Source organism: Diabrotica undecimpunctata, chromosome 10 (assembly GCF_040954645.1).
Source record: "Diabrotica undecimpunctata isolate CICGRU chromosome 10, icDiaUnde3, whole genome shotgun sequence".
In the NCBI taxonomy this organism is placed as follows: Eukaryota; Metazoa; Arthropoda; class Insecta; order Coleoptera; family Chrysomelidae; genus Diabrotica; species Diabrotica undecimpunctata.
Genome location: NC_092812.1, coordinates 48,978,739 through 49,003,815, shown reverse-complemented (window position 1 = coordinate 49,003,815; position 25,077 = coordinate 48,978,739). Strand labels below are relative to the sequence as shown.

Here is a 25,077-nt window from a genome sequence, read left to right as displayed (position 1 = left end):
CACTAAGCACTCTTCAAACCTTTAAACAGATCTATCCTAAAAGTCCCCTTGAGAAACCGATAAAACTAGAACTCATGCAGGCTCAAGAAAATTCTAGAAGTATCAGATTTGTATGGATTCCATCCCACATTGTCATTGCAGGCAACGAAAGTGCGGACCAGTGCGCGAGTGAAATTGCTAAATGTGCCGATATAGAAAAAGCCGAGTATCGAAATACCGCGAGTGATATAAAAACTCTTATAAAGAATCGAGTCTTCTCAAACATCACTGAAGCAAATTAAAAATGAGGTTACAGCTCGGAAACCCTCAACCAGGAACAGAAGAGAACAATTTCTGATAACGAGATTACGAATTGGACACACAAGACTTACTCATTCGTATTTATTGTCCAAAAGTGATCCACCTATATGTGAAACCTATATCCACCTATATTTTTGTGTTACATTTAACATACCTAACAGTATAAGTAATTTATTTAGCACTAATTTTTCAGCTAATAATATTGTAAATTTCTTAAAATCCCTAGAAATATTTTATAAACTCTAATTTTGTAATTCTGTAGCCGCCGCTAATAACCATTATGGTGGATGCGGCTGTAATTTCTATATAAAAAAAAATTCCTATCCAAAAAAACTTATTTCATTGTATCGCTTGCTAGTTTAAAGTTTGTTTTTGAAGAGTGTGTTGTTTTTCTTTTCTTTTTTTTTTGTAAAAAGAGTAAGTGACTTAAAATAAGTGACTAATGAAAGGACAGCTTTGTGAATAAAAACATTACAAATGCATCACAGTCTACAAGGACGGTAATTAGACAGCATTTTTCCTTTTTAAATGAAATGAAACAATTAGTTTGAATAAGGATTACTGTAGTTGACTTATTCAAATATAAGTATTATCTAATTGTGTTTATTGTGCAGTAAATTCTCTCCCGCTTTTTGAATCTTGAGAAATAAAAACAAATAACTACAGAGGGTTTTATTGGCGTATTCCGGGAAGATTCTGGCGCAATTTCAGACTACCGCTGTTGACCAATTAGCACAAAATAAAATGTGTTTTCAAATCGTTTATTCACATTGTTTTATTTTATTAAGACTTCATATTACACACCTTAATACAAATAGGTAGGTATATCCATCTGTATAATCAAAACTAAAAGATTTTTACAAAAAACAGGTATACTTATAGGGTGATTCAGTAAGAATATTCAATCTCTGATTTGTAGATTCTATACCTCAAAATATTATGATTCTGCCCAATATGGCTTATACACATTTTGCTAGTTTCCGAGATACCAGGTGGTTAAAGTTTTATATGGATTTTCATTTTCGCAATAATTTGATATATTTTTACAATTTCTAGTTTTTTTTATTTAGCTTTACGTGTCTCGACAGCGTAGGTCACTGAAACAGGTACAATTTTCTTACATTACATTACAAGAATATACAGTAATTTTACAATCGATAAAGATATACATTAAATACATTTAAAATTGGTACAATTATTAATTATCAAATTCTAAACTACGTTTCTTCTTCTAAATTTGTAGGTGAGAATGTTTTGTAGGTTTCGACACAAAAGATTCTTTTTTCTTTTGTTGTTGAAGTGGGGACAGTTTACGAGAATATGTTTAACATATAGAATATTAGTACAGTGTGTATATGCAGGTGGATCTTGGGAAGTCATTAAATTTTGTTTATGAGTTAGTCTTGTATGGCCGATTCAAAGTCTTCGAATTAAGATTTTGTTTTTTCCTATCATGGAAGGAAACTCAAGCTTTTTTAACGCTGGGATGGATATCACAAAGCTTGGAAGGGATTTTATTCCAGTGATCTTGCCAATATATTTGGATAATATTTCTAAAATACGACTGTAAATCTGTATGAAGTTCGTTACCAGGGATTCCTACATGAGACGGAATCCAGATCATGATTATGGAAACTCCTATTGAGATTAACCTATTGAAAGTGTTTTGAATAGCTTGAACTAAAGGATGTACCGTGTACATAATTTTGAGAGAATAGATAGACGCTAAAGAGTCTGTCCATATTGATACTTTTTTATATTCTTGTAATGATTGTAGCTTGGAGAATAGAGAATAATTCAGTAGTATGTATGCAGCATAAGAGTGGAAGATTACAAGATATGATTTATTATGTGTGTGAAGTTACATCTGTTGTTAGTAATTAATTCTTTAAAGGTTTGTCTTAGAAATTGCGGATTTGTCTGATGCTTATCATAATTAGTTAACGAGAGATTAAAATTAGCTATCAATTTATTTCAGGGAGGTTTAGGTGATATTAATATTGGAGTTGTGGCAGAAAGATCGATATTATACAGATGTGGTGAGAGATACTGTGGCATAGACTGAAGTTTAGTAGGAAAAGGAGAGTTTAAAAGGTCATTACTTAATAATGTATAAGCATGGTTTTCGGTATTAGCTGAGATTCGAGACGAATATTTTAAAAGGAGTTGCCGGCGACGTAGCCAGAGGGGAAGTTCATTAGTTTCTCTGTATAAACTCTCTGCGGGGCTCGACCTGAAGGCTCCAAGGCAGATTCGCAGTGCAGTGTTGTGTACAGAATTATGAAATTTTAAATCTGATGAGTTAGCTGACGTATAAATGAAACTGCAGTAGTCTATTGTAGAACGAATAAGACATCTATAAATCTGAAGCAAGGAGTCTTCGTCTGCATCCCAGTAATGATTAGACAGAGTTTTTAATATGTTATGATTTGTCATGCACTTAGTTTTGAGACCTTTTAAATGGCATTTCCATGTAAGTGTAAGTCAAATGTGAGTCCTAAAATTCGTATACTCTTTACTGTAGGTAGGCAAGTACCATTTATGTTAATTTTAGGATTTATAGTACTGGCTGTCTAGCGAGAAAACTTAATGATTTTTGTATTTTTAACAGAAAAGGTAAATCCACTTATTGAAGTATATTCAAGCAATCGGTCAATAGCATTCTAAAGCAATTTGCAAGTGGCAACAGTGTCTTTGTTTTGGGGAAAAAAATTATACAATCATCTGCGTAGAGTGAAAACTTGACTGGAATCTCAATTTTTTTTACATATAATTTTTAAAACAAGTATAAAGAGTGTAGGACTCAATACCGACCCTTCCTCAAAATAAAATTTCCAACAAACAGGAAAGGTAAAGGAAGTTGGTATACAAGGTGCACTAATTCGGCTTCGGATAAACTCTAATTTGAAGGAATACAAATACTACAAACTGAAATTTTATTTGGACACCAAATATTAACGGCGATAACTTCTAGGTTTGTGCAAATGGGTTTTGCGTTCTAGTTTGAGTGCGAATTTCTAGTTAAAAGTTGACAATTTTACGGCTTTTAGCATGAGGATTGCTAATTTAGATTCTAATTTAGCATAGCTAATAGAGGACGCTAGTTACACTTGGTTTTATTCAGTATATCAAATCAATTTTTTTTTCGGGTTAACTATGGGTAAAACAATAGAAAAATATAAAGAATCAGTAAGTTTTACAAAAAAAAGTTACTCTTGTTTGTATTCATGTAATTCGTTCACTATTTACTTCAATACACTTTATGATCCGGTTTCTCAAATATTTCTGAATATTAAATTACCCTTATATATTATTTTTATTCTTATTTGCGGCTTCTTCTGTTTTCTGTCACAATTCTTAGAGAGAATTAATTCTTTTTTGTACACTAATGCCTTCATTTGCCACCAAATTAAAAAATTCATAGGATTGAAATCAGGACTTCATGGTGGCTAAGCAAACTCACTTCCACCACTAATCCATCGATGCTACATATGTTGATTTAAGTTTTGACTAACGTCTAACTAAAGAAAAATATAGAGGTGCTCCGTGGTGCACAAACCAATTGTTTTGTCTTAAAGCGAGAGGCATATTCTCTAGTAATTCATGTAAATTATCGTAAAAAAATCTAATCAAAGAGGTTCATTTAAATTGATTGGCAGTTTAAAATGACCTATCAAGTAGTCATATTACACCATATCAAATTGTACTCTTAAACTCGTGTTGAAAACGGGTTTCTCTCTTAGCATGATGAATTTTAGAATCCCAAAAATGATTATTTTTCCAATTAAATATTCCTCGTCTAGTTAATGATATTCGTAGGATTATTCTGTAACACCAAAATTTAAATGAGGCCAACTTATTTAGATGCACTTGTTTTAATGTCCATGCATCCAAGCTATAAAGAAGAGTAGTGAATACGTAACACCGAAGTATTCTTAGGCATAGTCCTAACCTTATATCTCGACAACAAAGAAACTTTTTAAGTTTAAGGAATGATGCACGTGCTATTTCAATACATGTCTTAATTTATTTGGTTTGGTCTACATTTGATGTTATCCATGTTCCCAAGTATTTGTAGGTATCCGCACTCTCAATTACAGTATCCTCAAAAATCAATTGGATGTTTGCATCTGCTGATTTAGTCATGATCACGCATTTAGTTTTGTTCAAATTCATCCTTAGTCCGTATTTATAACAGCATTCATTCAGTCGTTGCATTAAGTTTTGGAAATCATTGTTGTTATCCATCATAATTACTGTATCGTCTGCAAAACGCAAGTTATTTAAAACTTCTCCTTTGATAGATATATATTCTATTGAATCTAAGGGCGCTTCTTTAAATACCGCTTCAATTCAAGAGTTTTAACAATTCTACTGTGTATTATTTGCAAAAATGTTTTGTTTGTGACTCATTAAAGGTATTGTTCTGTAATCTGAGCAGAATATTGCACTTGACTTTTTGGGTATTGCCACAAAGGTCGATTGCAGCCATTGTCTGGGGATTGTGGCAGTCTGATATATTAGATTACAGAGTTCAACCATTACATCAATAACATCTTCATCAACGACTTTTCATAATTCGATGAGCACTTCATCTAGTCCGGTAGCTTTGCCCTATTTTGGAATGGAATTAGAATATTACAATTTTCTCTAATATTTTTTTTCTGTATAAGTATTCCGTGGATTCCGTATTTTGTCCTTCGACTCTGATTTTTGTTTATGTTGGCGCCTTTCTCTTAGGTGTGAAGTTTTTCATGCTTTTATACTTTTTTAAACTTATTAAAATTTCTAATTTCTAGCAAGATAAGTATTGTGCAAAAATGAGAAACAAAACTTTTGCCTTTTATAATTTTTTTTGTAGAAGCAATATCTCTCGAGTAATAGGCAAACATATGGCCGCAAAAAGCAAAAATATTCAATTTTTTCAGATTTTGTTAAATAAAAAAGTTTACGACTAGCATATATCGTGAATATTCACAGAACTGATACAAGGTAGATCCTGAACTTATTCCAGTAAAAACATAAACTCCTATGTAAAACCTTTAGTTCAAATATGTATATCCCGTGTGGACTATTTTGAGAGCGCAAATTAATGTGTTTTTTCCTGTTTTAATACTTTAAATCACAATGTCACCTTCTTCAGACAGGTTCTGTTATTAACAAACTATTGACACGGTTTTGTTGATGGTTTGCTGTATTTACAAACTGGCAGCTTAAAATATATCCAGTTCGGGTCGGGTGATACAATCAATTAGCTGATTGATTGTAAGACTGAAAGCGTCCGATGACAAGACTCGAGATGGAAAGGTCCTAGAGCCTATAAACCTATATTTACATTGGTCATATTCGTATAATATGAGTATATAATGGATTATAGATAAGTAGATAAAATATGAAATGTAGATTCCAATTATTAGAAATTTCTCTAATAATTAATTATTTTTATTATATATGTGATTTTTACCGATATATACCGATTATGCGATACCAGATATTTCACAAGACACCCTGTACACTTTATCCTTCTTTAGCCAAATAGTTCAGTATAGCAGAAAACTTGTTAATTAAAACTTTAAATCCGAATAAAATTAAAGTTGGCCAAGTGCATCCCTAGTGTCAATAAAATACCAAAATGCCCAATCTGTTTAGAGTGATTCATCATCGTGCTCATTAAAATTCGCTTTCCTGAATTTCCACATATGGCAATCTGCATATGGAAAACTTTTAGCACTCCTAATCGCCTGTTTATTTTTAAAGCTCAAAATAAAAACGTAGAATAGATTTGTACTGTGAAACGTACCGTTAAAAGTGGTAGTAAAATACTGATATTAAACAGGGCGAAAATTCAGCAGATGGAGGATACATTATCAGATGTTGAAAAAAAATTCTGTTTACAAATGTTTTAATACAATAAGACCAAGAATTAGAGCATTGCGCATAAATAATTAGGTATCAGATAAAATAGAGATAAAAGCAAAATAGAGATAAATCTATGATTTTAATTTATATATATCCTATTTATTTATAACTTTTATTTCCTTTCCGTGTACAAATGTTTTTTTAGTTTTAAAGGCTGTACTAAAAATAAAATCGCTTTGATTTATAGGTATACGAAACAAAATCATTTCAGAGACTTCTTTCAAAGAATATGCTTGTCTCTAAAATTCAAGCCGGCGACTAAATTAAACGTCCCTATTAATATTTCGTTTCAATTATCAAGGCTATAACTAATGAAAATCAAACATTTACTGATCATAGATATCGGAGAGCAAGATCAAACAGGGAAGACAGATTTCAAATAGATCACGGTCACAGGTCTTCAGTTCAAGGCACTGAAAATAGCTGTGTGAAAAGCTGGATGAGGACATCTAAGGTCAGGGATACTAGATCGTCATGAAGAAGTTCCATGCGTATCCTCCTTACGAAATGCCTATGGACAAGAAGCTTAAGGTAACACTAAAGCTCTTTCCGGACGGCAGATGGCATGGTGTATGAAGGGATGAAGGAGCTGAGCGGGCTGTTCCCTTTCCCATGGATGAACTTGTCGAGGCATTGGGTTCACTCAAGACGCTGTCCCTCGGAATAGATCAGATACCACCTAAGGCGGTAAAGGGTCTAGGACAGGCGGAGCCTGCGTGGCTTCAGAACACATGAATGTACTGCTGGAAGCACAAACCTTTCCTGAGCCTTGAAGGACATCGAGGTTAATACTGCTCCCCAAGGCTAGGGAAAAGTATCGCCTCATCTGTCTTATTCCATGCATCAGTAAGGTGTATGAAAATATGCTGCGAGTACGCATAGACGACATGATTGAGAGGTCCGGTGGTTTATCTCGAATACAATTTTTTTTTTGTTTTAAAGGGAAAAGCACGATTGATGCAATCATGATTGTACTCGAAGCATTGCGTAACAGAGGGGATGAACATCGCTGGGCGGCCCTGCTTGGGGGGGCTTGTTTGATGTTAAGAATGCATTCAATACGCTGACCCTGCGAACAGTGCGGCTGCGTTGGGGAGGGTGATGGGCAACATTGGGGGACCCAAATCCGATAGGAGGAGGGTCTTACATGGTGTTGTACAGTCGATCGTCCTCTACGCGGCACTAATCTGGAGCGAGGCGTTAGAGATAACGGCCTATAGGAGGCTCATGACACAAGTGGACAAAACAAGTCTGTTGCGAATGGCATGCGCCTACAGGACTGTTGCGTGTTGCGTGATGCGACCGTTGCATGTTTTGGCGGTGAAAAAAAAAGAGCTATATGAGAGAAGAGGCCCAAACCTTACTGTGGCCGAGAGAAGACAGGAAAGGGAAAGGTCAATTGACATATGGCAAGAAGAATGGAACAACACGGAAGATGTGGCTCAGTAGACGAAAATGCTGATCCCGAATATAAGAGATTGGGTGGACTGTGGCCACAGGCAACTGAATTATTTCCCGATGCAGGTGCTCACAGGACACGGATGTTTTAGGGCCTACCTCTCTAGGTTCGGAAAGGGTGACACAGATGAATGCATATACTGTGGATACTCGGACACTGTAACACATATGATGTTAGATTGCAGCAGATGAATAGTGGAAAGGAACAGAATGGAGAGAAAGACAGGTGTGAATTTTGTTACAGTGAGAGAAATGATTGAGAGAATGATTAAAAATAAATCAGGTTGGACTAACATACACAGCTATATCCGTGCAGTGATCAAGAAAAAGGAAGAAGAAGAAAGATAGCTGGACCAACGACAAGGGTAAGAGTAAAAGATGCTGGAAGTTAAAGCTAGAGAAGTGGTTCACACTGTATGAGTTAGATAGGCGTGAGTCAGACTTTGCAGGACTGTGCGGATCTAAATAGTTTTGTTTTGTTTGAATTTATTTTGTATTTCAATATGAGTTCGCGTAAATTTTTGACTAAGGCGGAAATGCTAAAAGAATTATTAAATTTTCAAGATATATCAGGTGACGGGATTAATAATGATAACGGCACGGTTTTCCATAATGACTCTCTTAGAGATTCTAATTTTGTGCCAGGGCAGTTGGGCTCTTCGTTTAGTGAATCAGAGTCAGATAAATCTTTGCTTGAATTACTTGTCCCAAGCACATACAATGCATCATCCACTGAACATAGTTCGAATCAATAAGCGACGTTCCGGCACATCTGGTAGAGTGTCTAGAAGAGTTGGCCGATCTACACGTAGCGGGCATCGATCTACTCTATACAATTCAGTTCCTGCTTTCGGAAATCTCCTTATTTCCAGTGAAGAAATAGAGTGGACTTGTGTTGATTCCAGTGGAGTAAAACATCGTAATTAACAAAATGTCTTAAAAGAATCTCCGGGTCCAACAGCTTTTGCAAAACAATATATTCAAGATAATGTGCTAACGTCTTGGCGATTAATTATCAACGATTTAATGCTACGTCACTAAAGGATCTGCACACAGGCTGAAGCCCGCCGACAATCAACTAAAAAAACATGGAGCATTTCTGTTCTAGAATTAGAAGCATTTATTGCTTTGCTTTATGCTCGTGGTACCTAAAATATGAGCCACTTGGATATTGATCTTTTGGTTCAAGGAGATAATGAAGTACCTACGATTTGACCTAAAGAGCACTTGATCCTTGGGAATTATCACAGATAAGTTTGTTTTAGCATCAGAATTTTGGTACAAATTTATTGAAAACTGTCAAATGTGCTATATTCCAGGTGCAAACTTAATCACCGACGAGCAGCTATGTTTTTCTAAAACTCGCTGCTAATTAATTTTACTGTATGACCAATAAAAATACATTAACCATCTTGTATATATTTTAACATGTATAAAAGTGACTACATCTATATTTTGTTAAATATGTACTTGTGTTTTTAATCACTAATGATATACCCAAGTGATATTGTCTGTCAGTACTGTTTTTAACATGGAAGATGTTAAAGATGTTACATATAAATTAGTAATTTATAACATCATCTTTTTAATAATTTCATTTAAAATTATATCGTAGTTTCTCCTGATGAAGCTAACAAACAATAAATTACCGAACTATAGAGACCTAAAAAAAAAAAGTTTTATTTGCAAATATACAACAGACCACAAACCCTATAATTCACTAAAAAATTATTTGTTTAACTAGTTTGTAGATTTTTTCTAACAAATATTCACTGACATACAATTATTATGTCACTATCTATTACACTAAAAGAACTGTATTACCTATATATGACATTTATTTATTTATTTCCCTATTATGTCTTTGATATTTACATTATACTCTGACACAGCTCTATAAATATGTAGAATTTGTTGCCATTCTGGTCTCTGTTTGGATCTTTAATTACACAAAGAGATAGAAATGACACAAAATGCATACTAAAATCAATTTTATTTCAGTAAACGTGTACGAAGGAGACCAACTAAATCTCACCCGCATCAGCCGAACGGAAATGGGTGCCTATCTTTGCATAGCCACAAACGGCGTCCCCCCATCTGTTAGCAAACGTATCATCGTCGACGTTGAATGTAAGTAAATGTTGCATATTTCCTCAATAATTCACGATTTCTAGTTATCATCTTCCATTTACTTTCTTTGACAAACAGGAAACCGCTACGCCTTTGGAATAAATCGAGGGGAACTTACCTGTGGGCATTAACATAACCGTTTACTTTTTATTTAATCTATATGTCATTTATAAGTCCTATTTATTTCTAGTTAGTTAGCTACTTATTAATATTATATAAAAATGGATAATAATTAAACCAATTAAAGCCATATAGAATATGGAGAAATAAAAATATCGGGAAAGAAACGAAAGGCAGAATTTACAAAACAGTCATCAGACCAGTAATGACATACTACGCGGCAGAAACAAGACCTGACACAAAGAGAACAAAAAGGATGTTAGAAACAGCAGAGATGAAAAATTGATGGTAAGACACTATGGGACAGAGCTAGAAGTACAGATATACGACATAGATGCAAGGTGGAGAATACCAAAAACTGGGTAAGAAATAGAAGAGTAGAATGGAACGATCATATAAGCCGAATGACAACAAATAGAGTAGAAGGGACGGCAAAAGACGGCTCCCCAATAGGAAGACGATCAGTAGGAAGACCACGCAAACGATGGAATGACAACTTACTGGAGGCACATTAAAAAACAGACAGAGTTATGTCTATATAAAAAGAAGAAGAAGAAGAAGAAGAAATCCATATAGGCGCGACCAGTAATCATATTCAGAAGACCTAAGAAACATTATTTGATACTAACAGAAAATAATTATCAACGAGCATAATTATTTTTTGTAATACACTTTTGGGTTCTGTTTCTCTTTACAAATATCGTTAATTCATTTTATTCGACTTATTCACTTAACTTAACCGCGAACTCTTTTGATACGTGGCGAACAACTGAAAAATGTTTGGTAGCATAGTGTAAATCAAATCGAAGACGCCATCCAGAAAATAATTCCCGTATTCGACCAAATGATGTGTTTACGCCTGAATGTTGTGTCAGCAAATAGTAGAGCAATATTTTTTCCTAATAATTATACTTGGTGTAGCAAGCGCCAACCAAGTAAATATATATATATATATATATATATATATATATATATATATATATATATATATATATATATATATATATATATATATATATATATATATATATATATATAGGGTTTTTATCGCGGTTCTCAAAGAATTAGTTTGTAAGCACTTTTTGAAATTATCTTTATTATATCTATTATGAAACACAAATATATATCTAACATAACCAATGTAAAATTTAAAATAAACTATCTTTAAATTAAAATTCTTATGAAACTAATTAAATTATATAGACAATGTAAATTTTAAACAAACTATTTTTAAAATTGAAATTGTTATGACACTAACTAACTTATATTAACAAAATTTTGTACCTTTCTGTCACTGAATGCCTAAATGAGACTGTTCTCCACTATATAGATTTTAATCACCACTCAATGTCTTCGTTCTCAGCTTCGGTTATCCCTGTTTTTTTGAAATTACTTTTTCCAATTATCAGCTTCCACCAATTTAAAATATTCTTCTTCTTAATAGCTTTTATATTTATTCTTCTTTTTAATATACCAATATTCAATCACCATATAACTATTATAATTTTAATTTCTTCTAGTCTCCAACCAATATTCTTTTTTAATTTCTTACAATCATATTTTCTTTATTCTGTTTCTTCATCTTCATTGAACTTACTATATTGAACATTTCACCAACTGACTGACTGTATTCTATCTTGAACTATATTGAAAATAGGACCGACTGACTTTATACTGTAACTGTCTGACTTCTTACTAACTCTATCTAACTTTCTTACTAACTGACTGGCCATTCACCGAGTACCAAATTCACCATTCACCAAATCACCGAGTATTTATACCTTTTCAATCTTCCAGAACCATCTGGCAAGAAATCATATTCGATTTGTTGTATTTCCTTCATATCAGAATTTTCTGGAATAGTCTATTTCGCAAACAGGCTATATTCCGTGATCTAGAGAATTCCTTACTTTTCTATCGAGAATTTTATTGACATTTAGGCTTTTCAGATAAGAATGTATACTTAAATCAGTAACTACATGTAAACTAAACATTTTAAACTAACATATAACCCTATTTCACATTTGCAATTATCACCTATTAATTTCTGTCACTTATTCCAAGTAGGTATATTTGGTTGCCTAATCACATGGCTCACTTAAATATATTTACAATATTATAATTATTAAAATAAAACTTTTTACACTTATTATATGCTAATTTCTTAAGAATACCCTCATATAAATAATTTTTATAAAATTCTCTAGTATATAACTTATTAAAATAACCAAATACTTTTTATATCTAATATTATCTAGTATATAACTTATAAATTATTTTCTTTAAACACCATCTTTCTTTCTCCTATGTCAATATCATTTCAATATATATATATATATATATATATATATATATATATATATATATATATATATATATATATATATATATATAAGTATTTGCTGGCAATTAAGCCTAATATATATATATAAGTATTTGCTGGCAATTATAATGTCCATTAGGATAGTTAAGTATATCAGGGTATCACATAATGTGTAGTCCGTAACCCATCTCCTTATCCCATCTTTGTGTTAAAATCTATTTAGTCCTATTGACAGTTTTTTATTACTTCCACAAATAGGCCACTTTATCTTTATATCTAAAAAACTTATATAATTAAGCTTATAATAATAAACTGAGAACAATTATTAAATATATAAACGAAATAAAACTAATTTGTAAAAGATGGCCTCGTTGGTTGCCGCTTAGAAATTTACTTTCAAGTGTTACGCATTTAATAATACAATATTTCATAAGGAAACCCAGTTTTTCAAAGTTACCAGGCTTCAACAAAAACAAATTAGTTATGTTAGTATTTAAACGCAAAAACAATTTATTTCTGGAAGTGCTTCACTAAATTTCCTGGATTATATATCTTCCTGCACAGCAAAGAAAACAAATTAAGTATAACATGTTCTGAAAGATAATTTTGTTTTTTTTTTTTTCAATTTTATAGATAGTGCCCGTAGGAAATTGTGGGAAAAAGGCACAGAGATAAAAATTTCAAACATCAAAACACATTTATACAAGTTTCATTTACTAATTGCTACACTTGGAGTTTTACTGTTTCAATGTTATATAATCACCACATATATTTTCCACCATTTACACTGTTTAGAAGAAGCGTATTTAATTAGTATTACACTACCCGCTACATCAATTGTCTTAAAAGAATTATTAAAGGAAATTAATAATTATTTGTAATAAATAATTTAGTTCCTATTTTTTTTTCTTACTTTGAAAGTTAATAAGTTGATTTTTAATTAATGTTAAATTCTTCTATTGATCATTTATACCTAGTTCCGTAGACTGTTGTTTCAGATGTTGATTTAAGTATTTTAAGCAACAAGCATATTTATTAAAGATTTTTTTTTTTTTATTAGAAAAAGATGTCGCATCCACCAAAAGGTTATTAGCGACGGAACAAAATATAAATAACAAAGTTAAACACCTACAGATTATACAAAATGTTTATGGATCTAAGATAATTCACTATATTGTCACAGGAACAGTTTTGACCTAAAGCCTGTGGTAGAGCGAGTGGATCTTGTAGCGCTGTCTTTCTTGGTCATATTTACTACAAATTGTTAAAAAGTGTTCGACTGTTAATCGGACGTTACACTGATCACATATAGGTGGATTTTTCTTTGTGAAAAGGTAGGAGTGCGTTAATCTGGTATGTCCTAGACGTAAACGCGCAACCGCAATTTGTTCTCGTCTATTGCGCGACGATGGAAACCACTGAGACACATTATTTTTGATTTTATTTAAATTGGAATTAGTTTGAGACCACTCATTTCGCCACAAACACAACACTTTTTAAAATAAGCTTTTAAGTCACTGGAAACACACTTGTCTATCGGCTCCGACAAATCACTTAAAATTGCCTCTCGTGCAATCCTGTCAGCTTCTTCATTTCCTGTTATTCCGACGTGTGAGGGAACCTCACACCTGAGAGTTAGATGATACTGAACGATTGTCTACAGAAGAGTCACTATCTAAGTCAGAAATCTCTTTCCCTAAGTGGTTGTGTAGTTTCTTTTGAAGTTTTGTAAACTTGCTTTTTGTAGATCTATCATTTACATATTGATAGCTGCTTTGTAAAAGATGGAGTAAACCAGCCATATCAGTTGTAAATTCTTTTACGACGCTAATAGTGTCGGGGGAGCCTTGGACATTATCAATCAGTAAGGACAATTGGTGGAAATTTAAAACGAATGGTGGGGTATGATTATCAATGAAATTTTCAAGAGTTTCCCATGTAGATTGGACTTTAGATGAGCGTGGTTTTTTTGGTTTAGAGTGTTTGGGTTTTGCAAACAGATTTTCTGATGAAATTGCTGAATCTGAAGGAGGAGTGTCGATCTCACCAATACTGCGTTTTATGGAAGAACTTGCGTTTTCGCAATTGCTATTAGAGTTTTCACTTAGATGATGTGGCTTCATTACATTTGGAAGTACTGGAGCAAACTCATTGGTAGTGATAGAAGTCGAGCTTGTAGTTTTATTTGTAAGATTGGTTGAAATGGTTGTTTCAAAAAATTGTGGTGATGTATCAGTTTTATTAGAATTTTCTGCAGTTGTATCTAATGGAAAAGGAGCTGATAGATTGGAAAATATTGCTTCCGAAGTTTGTGAAAACGGTATTGCCACTGAAGGAGGTTGATTAAAAGTGTTGCTATGAGTAGGAGTATTAGTAGTTTCTTTGTCGTGGAGATTTGTAGGTGTAGGTGATATGCTTGGATTTGATAATGGATAACTTGATGACTGCTGGGTGTTTGGTACCTTGTGTAGTATACTTGTTGAAGCTGTTTGATTTGGTACTTCATTGTTTGACTCAATATGAGTTGATTCCGTTACTGAACTGGTTTTGCATTGGGATGATATGTGTCCTGCATTTTTGCAAATAAAGCAGGTGAGTGTACCTTGTGACAAAAATATGCGGTAAGGTGTTTGGTCGAAATTTATTAGAATAGAATCTGGAATTGGTGATGTTATAGGGCTTATATAAACTTGCCTCCGAAAGCTCAATATGTGACTATATTCGGGAAGAGTCGAGCTAATTTTCAGAAATGTTATTGGGGAAATAAGCTTTAAACCGATATTCTGTAATTCTTCAACTAATACTTGATGAGGAATTGACGGGCAGACTCCAGACAAGAGTAGTCTTTCTGCTGAAGAGACAAGTCTTCGTGCTGTTACAACTTCGCCGAGTACTTCTATAGAGCCATGTTGTGTAATGAAGTTATCTACTACGGTTTTGTTTGCCAAATACATGCAGATTCTATTATGAGATAATCTAGATGAAAAAATAATATTTTTTGGGTTGATGATTGTACCCAAAGGAATGAGATAATCCTGGAGTTTAGCATTGTCGATACAACTAAATACAATTGCTTGGTTCTTACTCGGAAAAGAATGTGAAGCGGCTGAAGCATAACTGTTTGTGATATTCGAACGTTGATTTATTGGACTGGTTAGATCGGAAGGTGTGTTTACATTGTGTGAAGTCATTTTAAGCTGCGGTGGCGAAGGCCTTACTCCGACTCTGGTAAATGAAAAACCAATCGCATGCTACTATAAGCTACTTATAGCAGCTAACCTCACAAAATGATTGTACGGTAGTGTATATTTATTATTTGACGTTTTCTTTTCACAATAATAAAATAATAATTACGTATAGATGACTTACGTAGTTGTATCTAGTAGATAAACACTTTAATTTTAAAAAACTATTTAATAAAACCACTTGTTTTTATTAAAAACTAGGAGTACGATATCAGTACAACTTAACCGTACCTTGCCAGGGCCGGTCTCAATTATTAAAGATTTTTTACACTTTCTTCTTGAACTAAATATACTTTAAATAGTTCTTATACTGAATTATTTGTCTTCTTCCATCGGATCAGTATTTGAATTATTTCATCTACTAGATGGTGGTCAGAATAGTTTTGCCATATCCTCTACTATCTTTTAGTTGTCTTTATAATGTTTCATTTACTACTATGCATTTAATTACCGATTTTAACCCTAGAGCACTCCACATGTATTGATGAATATCTTTAGGTCTAAAGAATGTGTTCGTGATTTTTAATTTGGTCTTGGTAGTGAAGTGTCTCATTTCTTATCCGCTGTCATTTAATTGCTGTTTACGTTTGTTCTCACTACTTGTTGAATACGTATGTTTTAATTCTTCTTCTTCTTTTCTTCCTGTATATAAGCAATTTTGCTTGTTCATTGGTATGTTGGTGGCTCTATGGAAGATTGCCACTACATCGCGTCACTACTTGCGTCCGCCAGTCTACTGATGTGATTGTTCTATTCTTTTTTTTATTTAGTGTCCACTCGTTTATACCATTTTGTATTGATTTTTCTTTTCTTTCTGATTCTCCATTGTTCATAGTATTCTTATTTTTGATGTTTCCAACACTCTCTGTGTGTTTGGCTTTGCCGGGTCTTGTTTCTGATGCGCACTTCATTATAGGTCTTATACTGACCTTATAGATTCTTGATTTTCTTAATTTCGTCTTTCCGTTGATATGCCGGTTACGCAATATAGTGTTATGAAGGTATCCTGCTAATCTAGTTGCTTTTTGTACCTAATTTTTTTTTAACGTCTCCACTCCATAGCGGAGTGAAAGGTGCAGTGTAATCTCTAGGTACTTTATTTCCATAACTTTTTTAATGCTAACTTCATCGACTTCCAGTTTACATCTTTTTAATGTTTTACTGATTACTAGTGTTCTAGTTTTGTGAGTAGAAATGTTAAATTCTTTTGCTCTTGTATTAAAAATGTAAACTAGTCTTTGAATAATACACACGACACAAAAGTCTAGGGATATTTTTATAAATAGACGTATTTTGTTTATCTGTAATCAACTAAAAAAAAAAAAGAAATACAAAATTTGTAGTTTAAATTGTTGTTTAATATGTCAAAAACCATAAATTGCAAAAAACAGAAAATTGGAGCAAAAAAAAATATATTGCAAATCACCCATCTTTCACATACCATCATAAAGTGTTAAAAATACGAAATATAAACTTAAAATAAAGTATGGCCACCACGTTGGCTTATCACAGCTCTACATCTACTGTTCATGCTTTGAATCACATTGTTAATGTCTGCTTGAGGTAGTTGTGTCCATTGTTCTATCAGAAGCTCTTTTAATTGAAATTCATTGTAGATATTGCCCATATGTGGAGTAATTCTTCGTTGAAGCATGTCCCATACATGCTCAATGGGATTCAAGTCCGGTGATTGTGCTGGCCACAGCAATACATCAATACCCTCGTTATCCAACCAGTTTGTTACAATATGCGCAACATTCGGCCACATGTTATCGGCGTTATCATGCATAAAGTAAAAATTTTCTCCAACAGCAGCAGCAAACGGGCGCACAACAGGTTCAAGAATAGTGTCCAAATATTGCTGACTTGTGAGAACGCCACGTAAGAAAATAAGGTCAGTTCTATCGTCAACCATAATTCCGCCCCATACCATTAATGTACCACCTCTGTATGTATACACTTCTTGAAGATGTCGTGATCGTTCTCCATTTCCAAATCGTCTCCAAACTCTTGTCCGACGATAATCTGGATGAAATCCCTATCTAGACTCGTCACTAAACAAAACTGTGGCCCAGTCATTGTCAGTCGAATTCTGAAACTCTTGAAATCAGGTTAATTTTGCAGCGCGATTACCTCTAGATAAAGGTGGACATCTCAGTGGTCGCCGACTACGAAGATTGGCTTCATGGAGACGATTCCTCACTGTACTGCTGCTAATTGTTACATTATGTGCAAGCTGTAATTCATTAACCATTTCGGGTGCTGTAATTTGGTTGCCTTCTGGCATTTAAAATTAAATATCGGTCTTGAGCGACGGTTGTAGAGTGACCACTTCCTGGATGTTGCTCGGCTGGACTCCCAGTGTTTCTAAACCGACGCCACAAACGACTTACGACGCTTTGGGAGACACCCAGCTAGTCAGGAACTTGAGTTTGTCGCATACCAGCTTGAAGGAGTCTCACGGCTCTATTCATCTCATCCAACGTTAAATGTTGTCGTTGCATGGTAAAAAGACAATATTTTTAACTCACCTATTAAGTGAGAATGGTATAAAGTGACTAAAACACGTATTGCTATCAGTTTTACAATTTTTTTTTGATAAGAAGTGAGTGTCTGTATCAACAATTATAGTACAAGCAAATTTATATGGTCATGAAATTTCTGTCATTGGTATTGTCAAATTATTAAAATATCCTTAGACTTTTGCGTTGTGTGTATATTCATTTTGGGCTATCAACATTGCATCGCCTGTGTAACAAAGAATTTTAATTTTATTATTCTGTATCCTTTTCCTTTATTGACGCTTTCTATGACTTCAACCATGATGATATTGAATAGCGTAGGGCTTAGTGAATCCCCTGTTTTATTTTATTGAATGTATTTATACCTTCCGTAAGATGTCCATATATTCGGACTTCCATCCAATTAGAACAACAATAGTCCAGACCTGAATATCTCCAACAAACATTTAAAAGATACGAAATCCATGAATCAGAAATAAATATCAAAAACGACCTAATTGTCAAATTTATGTTAACCATGAAAAGTAAAAACGCGTATGGACTAGAAGGAATCTCCGCTGAACTTTAAAAAAATATAACACCAACGCTTTTTAATATGCGGATAGAACTTTTTAACAGATACCCAAGCGAAGGTAATACAACTGAAAGCTCGAAAGCAGAATGGAATGAACCGATCCATAAAAAAGGGATAAGATAGACTGCACAAACTACCGCTGCATCTCAGTTACCAGCAATCTTAGTAGATGAAGGGAAAACTTATAAAAGCCCTAGTCAAAAACGAATATGAACCATTTGAGCTGAAATAACAAGCTGGATTTCGAGCTGGATGATCTTGAATCCACCACATCTACATTTTAACATAACTAAATGAAAAAAGAATGGCTAGGGATAGACCAACTCATCTATTATTTGTGGACTATTATTTGTGGACTTACTAAAACCTTATTACAATACCCCTATGTAGGCTATGATAAGTACTGAAAAGCTCATCAATTAATATTACACTACAAAGCAATACAAAAATTCTACAACGATCGTCGATCAAAAATAAGGATTAACAACCAGTTTTTCGGGATTTTTAGAGTAAATAAGGGATTAAGACAAGTCTGCAGTTTATTTCCAATACTCTTCAAAATCTATCTAAGTACGGCACTAAAGAAATAAAGAAGATCATCTTCTGGAATATGTATACCATTAAACGACGAAACAACCATGTACGCTTAATTTCGCGGACGATGAAGTAATCATCGCACAGGACCAGGAAAATCTGCAATTCACGACAAAGCAATTAATACCGAATCACGAGCGTTGGGGACTAAATGTTAACTCAACTAAACTGAAATACATCTACATAGAAGGAGCTAAAAATGATGAACTCAACTTAGAAGATGAAAATGTAATTTCGTCATGTTCCGAATATATCTATTGGGAGCAAAGATGGAAAGAGATGGACACACTGAAATTAAAACAGAAGAACGAATCATAAAAAGGAAAAGATAATAGGTGCAATAAGCTTACTTTTCTGGTTAAAAACTTCATCAAAGCAAAGAAGATACCGAGCTATATAACAGCAATTTTAAAAACGTTATACTTTATGGATGCGAAACTTGCCAACTCACTTAGAAAGCGAAAAAAAATACTCCTTGTTTGGAAAATGTAGTTTTGCCGCAGATCAGCAGGTATATCGAGAATTATGCATGTAAAAAATGAAAGGATGACATATCATGGAGAGAATAATCACCATCATAAAAGAAATACAGAAAAAATTGCTTATTTGCTACGGACATGTACAGAGAATGGCAGACCATCGCCTACCGAAGGTAATATTGAATTGGCAGCCACATGAGCGAAAAAAATGAGGAAAACCGAAAACAACATGACTTAATAGAGTCCAAAAGGCAATGTTAGAGAGATCTATGATTAGGGACTGGGTCGATATACGTGAATGGAGACTGGGAACTGGAAGGTACAGGACGCTATAAACCGGACATTTTAAATATATATCTTTTTATTATATAATAGATATATTACATCTTTTAGTCTTACTCTGTCAAATGCCTTGTTCAAGTCAATTAAACATTGAAATGTGGATCTATTGTATTCTAATGCTTTCTTTGTCTCTGTATTATGACGAATATTGTATCTGTACATGACTTTCTCGTACGAAATCCTTGTTGCTCATCTGCAAAGTTTATGAGCTGTTTTATCCATTCTTGCAGAATTTAGTTGTAAGTTTTAGGGTAGTATTGATATTGCTGTCATTTTCTGGTTGTTTCTTGTTGCCCTGTTTGAACGATAAGAGCTGCTCGCTTGTCCTCTATTCTTCTGGTATTTTATTGTGTCTTAGAATCTTGTTAAATAATATTGTTAATTGATCCGTCATTGCTGTTCCCCTATATTTCAACAATTCATTTGGTATTAGGTACATCTTTACCTGCAGTTTTTTGTTTTTTAGTTTTTGAATTTTTTTTTGTACTTCATGCTTGCTTATGTGAACTTCTTTGTTTATGTTTTTAATTACTTACTTCAGCATATAAAAAATAAAATGAATCATACGGGTGATCACTTAAGTTTATCGTATCGTTTAGCTGTCCCTATGACTTTTACCAAAAAGCGTGCCAGTAGCTGAGAATTTATTTTTTATTCAACGTATGGCATACAATTAGAATACATAATTAAAAATCTAGTATATTAATATAATCTAAAACATTTTCGAACGCATTCAGGAATTCCATCTTCTTAATTTTTCTTGATGTTCTGTTAATATATTACCCTTCTTATCTCATTAGACATTTTGTTTGAATTCTTTTCTGCTTTTGTTCAGGCAACTCCGGTTTTAACAACCGGATCAAAGTTAACCAAACACTATTTTGTTTATTTTTTTAAAAGGAACAATTTTCATTTTGGTAAAATAAAATAACGCCAATAGTTTAGGAAATGCAATTATTTAAACAATTAAATTGCTAATAACAAATTTTCTGACGGATTCTCAGCCTTGTACTATTGAAATATTGAGTCTACGCGCGAAAAAACATAAAAAACGTCAAAGTACTGGTAGGACATAAAAAGGGCATACTCATCCTCCTGGCTGATAGACTAATAGGAATGTATTGTACTTGGTGAATATAGAACAATAGAATAAAATGAGAAATGTATGCGTTTCAAAAATAGTAAAAATTGTCCCCATTTGAATCTTCATAATCCAGTGTTTTGTTACTTGTAGGAGTGCAACTACAATATTTATCATTAAAGATATATTTTAAAACGATAATTTAAATTAACTTTATATTAATGGCGGAGTGTAAAAAAATGTTGTTGATTTCAATTTAAAAGCCAATTAACTACTTAATGAATATCGCTGTAGCTGTCCGACGGAATTTCATAGTGAATAACGCTTTTCTTTCAATTTTAATAAAGCTATTCTCTCAACTTTTTTATTATTTTTTATTTCATTATTGAGACAAGAGTCAACAGTAAATTGTGCCCTTTATAGTAGCAACATTATTTCTATGAACTTAAAAATTACGAGAATTGTTTGCGCATTTTAGTTAAGTCAACAAAGATGTCTAGATTGTTTTGTATTAATTTGTAGAAAAAGCTACTTTGAATGCTCTTTATTTAAGCTGTTTTATAAGTTAACGAGAAAAACATGTTACCGTTACCTCTTAAAATCAAAGCTGTACAAACATTGTAGATGGAAGATTTATATTAAAATATTCTTGTAAAAAACAGTCTGCATTTTGTGAGTTTTTTATATCAACAATAAGTAAATATATATATATATATATATATATATATATATATATATATATATATATATATATATATTAAACAGATTATATATATAAAAATAGACGATTGTATTTTCTTTCAATTCGAACGCCATCATTGTTCTATACTTGTTTCGAGTCTCAAGGTGACGATAATGAACCACCAATACCAGAGGTGACGACAACGAAGAAATAAATATTTAGGAGGAAGAGATAAAGAACGTATCAAGAAAATTAAATAATAGAAAATCGCCAGAGAAGGACAGAATACCGAACGAACTCCTAAAGTACGGAAGACCAGATCTGACCAAACAACTATTAAAATAAATCCAAAAAATAATAGAACAAAACAGAATTCCTCAAGAATAAGGATGAATCATCCTAATACCTTTGTTAAGAAAAGGAGACAAAACGGACCCGGAAAAATACAGAAGAATTAATTTACTGGGGTGGCTTTAACCCAGTAATATTTTTTCTTGTATGTGAAGAGGACCATCTCTGTCTTCTTAGGATTTATAGATAGTGAGTGTTTCTTGCACGTTTCTATTAGTCGGAGAGCAGGTTGTAATCTGTCACATAGTGTGTTCCCAAACTTATTGCTTTGCAGGACAGCAATATTGTCCATCTATATATGATATGATATGATAATAAGGCTATCGTGTAGAATCCGTTGCTGTTGAGTTAGTCAACCAGGGTGTCTAAAACTGTATTCCAGAGAAGTGGTGGAAGCACTTCTCCCTGTGGACACCCCCTCGTTACCATGCCTCTAACAGAAACTTTTTCTACATTTATGCTTATTGCTCTATAATAGAGTATACTAAATATATAATCGCTCACGCCCAGAGGAACATTCCTGACATTGCACTGTTGGGTAATGTGGTTTTTTCAAACGCTCTCTTAATATCTATAAATATACCTAGGGTGGCTTCTTAATTATCCAGCAATCTTTCAATTCTTTCCACTATTTCATACAGTGCAGAATCGTTTAATCCTTTTGAAGTATATGCATGCTAATTTGGGTGAAGTGGGTTATGAACCCGATGTTCATCCCTTTTGTACTTCTCGCGTAACTTTTATATCGTTTTCAAGGGAAACGATGTTATGCTAATTGGTCAAAAAGCCTTTGATAAAGTGCAGTTCATTTTACCTGGTTTTGGTATAAAGACCACACGTACCTCTCTTCATTTCCTAGGAATATATCTAAGAGTCAAAGAAGCTCTGAATATTCCCACAATACCACGGGATATCCAGTCTCCACCCGAGTAGGGCTAGATATATGCCGTCAGGCTCTGGTGACTTAAAAGGGGTGAAGCACCGTACGGCCATTTTACTTTTTTCTCATTAATCATTTTTCTGTCAAGATGCCAGTCGTTCAGTGAGTGTATATATGTTTCTTCCATCCAATTAGGTTCTGTTGATACCCTAAAATAAGGTAAGTGTGTTTTCATCAAGATCTCTGCAGCGTTTTGTCTTTGTCTGCAGACTTTCTTGAACTCTCTAAGATTTGATTGATAAAAATCCCAATCGTCTTGGAGTTTAGTGCATTTTGCTTTATTAAAAGCTATTATTGCTGTCTTCATAAGGTGTTTCAGTATAGTGCATCAGCAAGAGTTGTTTTTGCGACTTTCCTGGATCATCCTTATTGGACAGATTGTTTTAATAAGCATAGCTTATTTTGTTTTGGATAGATACCGTATACCTTTCGAATTCTGTATTAGTTTCTGGAGTTGAAAGCTTTTCATTCCACAGAGCATATTTTAAAAGTTAGTTGTAGAGCTCTACATCCGTCCTCCTAGAGTCGCGAGATATTAGAAGGCTTTTTTTCAGACTAATAGTATAGGTTAGCCAGCGGTGATCAGACCTAGAGATGTTCTCTGATACCTGTCAGTTTTGAATTTTATTCGATATGCCAGCTCTTGATAGAAGGGTATCTATGACTGTTTGGCTACGAACATTAATAAAGGTAGGTTTGGTGCCTGTATTTAAGATTTACCAATTTTTTCCAATAATATAGTAATACAGAGACTTATCTTGAGCGTTGTTGTCTCTGCTGTTCCAGTCTAGATGATAAAAGTTTAAATCGCAGCTAATAATGAGTTCTACCTTCTGACTGAGACAGTGATCTACCAAATCATCAATCTCCTTTGTTGGTGATAGAGTGGCTGCAGCTGAGGGGAGATAGACTATGCTAGTATCATCTTCCTATTTTTGCCCTTTCCTCATAAGCATTTCACTTTAACCGCAGTTACGTCTGGGGTGCAAAACTGCGCCATGAGGGAGTTTTTGATTTTCCTGGGAACATATATGGCTGTCTCGGTTGTTGATTGCTTGGTAAGCTAAAAATTTGACCATTTAGACTGATAAAACCACTTATTTTGGTCTTAACTTCTTAAGGTTCTTAAATTAGTGCTATTGCATTCTCTGTTACATCCAGGCGGCGATATAGTGTCGCCGTTGCTACCTTTTTTTTGTTGGAGGTTGCATTAAATAATAGTAACATTATTTTTTCCGACGTCCTTGCCCATGGCTTAGGTGTCCAGTTCTTTTGTGTCCATTTTTTCCTCGGCTAAAAAGGGGTCAGCCTTAGTAGTTTCTAAAATCCTAAATGGAGTAGGAGATTTCTCACGTTTATCCCTCTCATCCAACAGTACAGCAGATAACGTTAATTTTATACTATATATATCGAAACAATTTGGCAGTAGAGTTCCTCTGGGTACCGTCACACGTTGGAATAGATGGTAACGAGAAAGCAGATAGTCTAGCTAGGTCCTCAGTAACCAGTACAGCCGTATCATTGAAAAATCTATCGGTGCATTTAGATTTAAACCCTTACTTAAAAGCAAACAATTGTACAATGTTTGGCAAAATCAATGGAATAAAAGTAACACTAAATTGATAGAAATAATATCCATCCTTCCCTGGAATTTCTGGCCATCAAAGCGACAACATCAAGTCCTAATAACACGTCTTAGATTAGGACACACAGCTACAACAGATGATCACTTGTTGAAAAGAGAAGAGGAGCCAGTGTGGTTTGTTTATGAATGTAAAATGACAGTCAAGCACATTTTGATCGACTGTACAATATACTCAGTTAAAAGACAATATCACCACCTTCCAAAAACATTAAAAGAACTTCCAGAAAAATCTAAATACATAGCTGACTTATTAGAATTCTTAAAATCTATAAACTTTTTAATAAAATTCAACACAATACATCTATAATTAAAATATATTTTGTAAACCTTATTATGTAATTGATATTTTGTATATATTTATGTATGTTGTAT

General features: G+C 33.5%; 1 protein-coding gene across 1 annotated transcript in view; it reads left to right on the top strand.

The window, feature by feature from the left end:
• The window catches only part of DIP-delta (Dpr-interacting protein delta), a 687,368-nt gene that overhangs the window by 319,441 nt on the left and 342,850 nt on the right, over positions 1 to 25,077 (top strand). Inside the window, exon 5 of the mRNA XM_072545958.1 lies at positions 9,679 to 9,807. Coding sequence (XP_072402059.1) covers positions 9,679 to 9,807 — 129 coding nt within the window. The remainder of the gene's footprint in view (positions 1 to 9,678; positions 9,808 to 25,077) is intronic.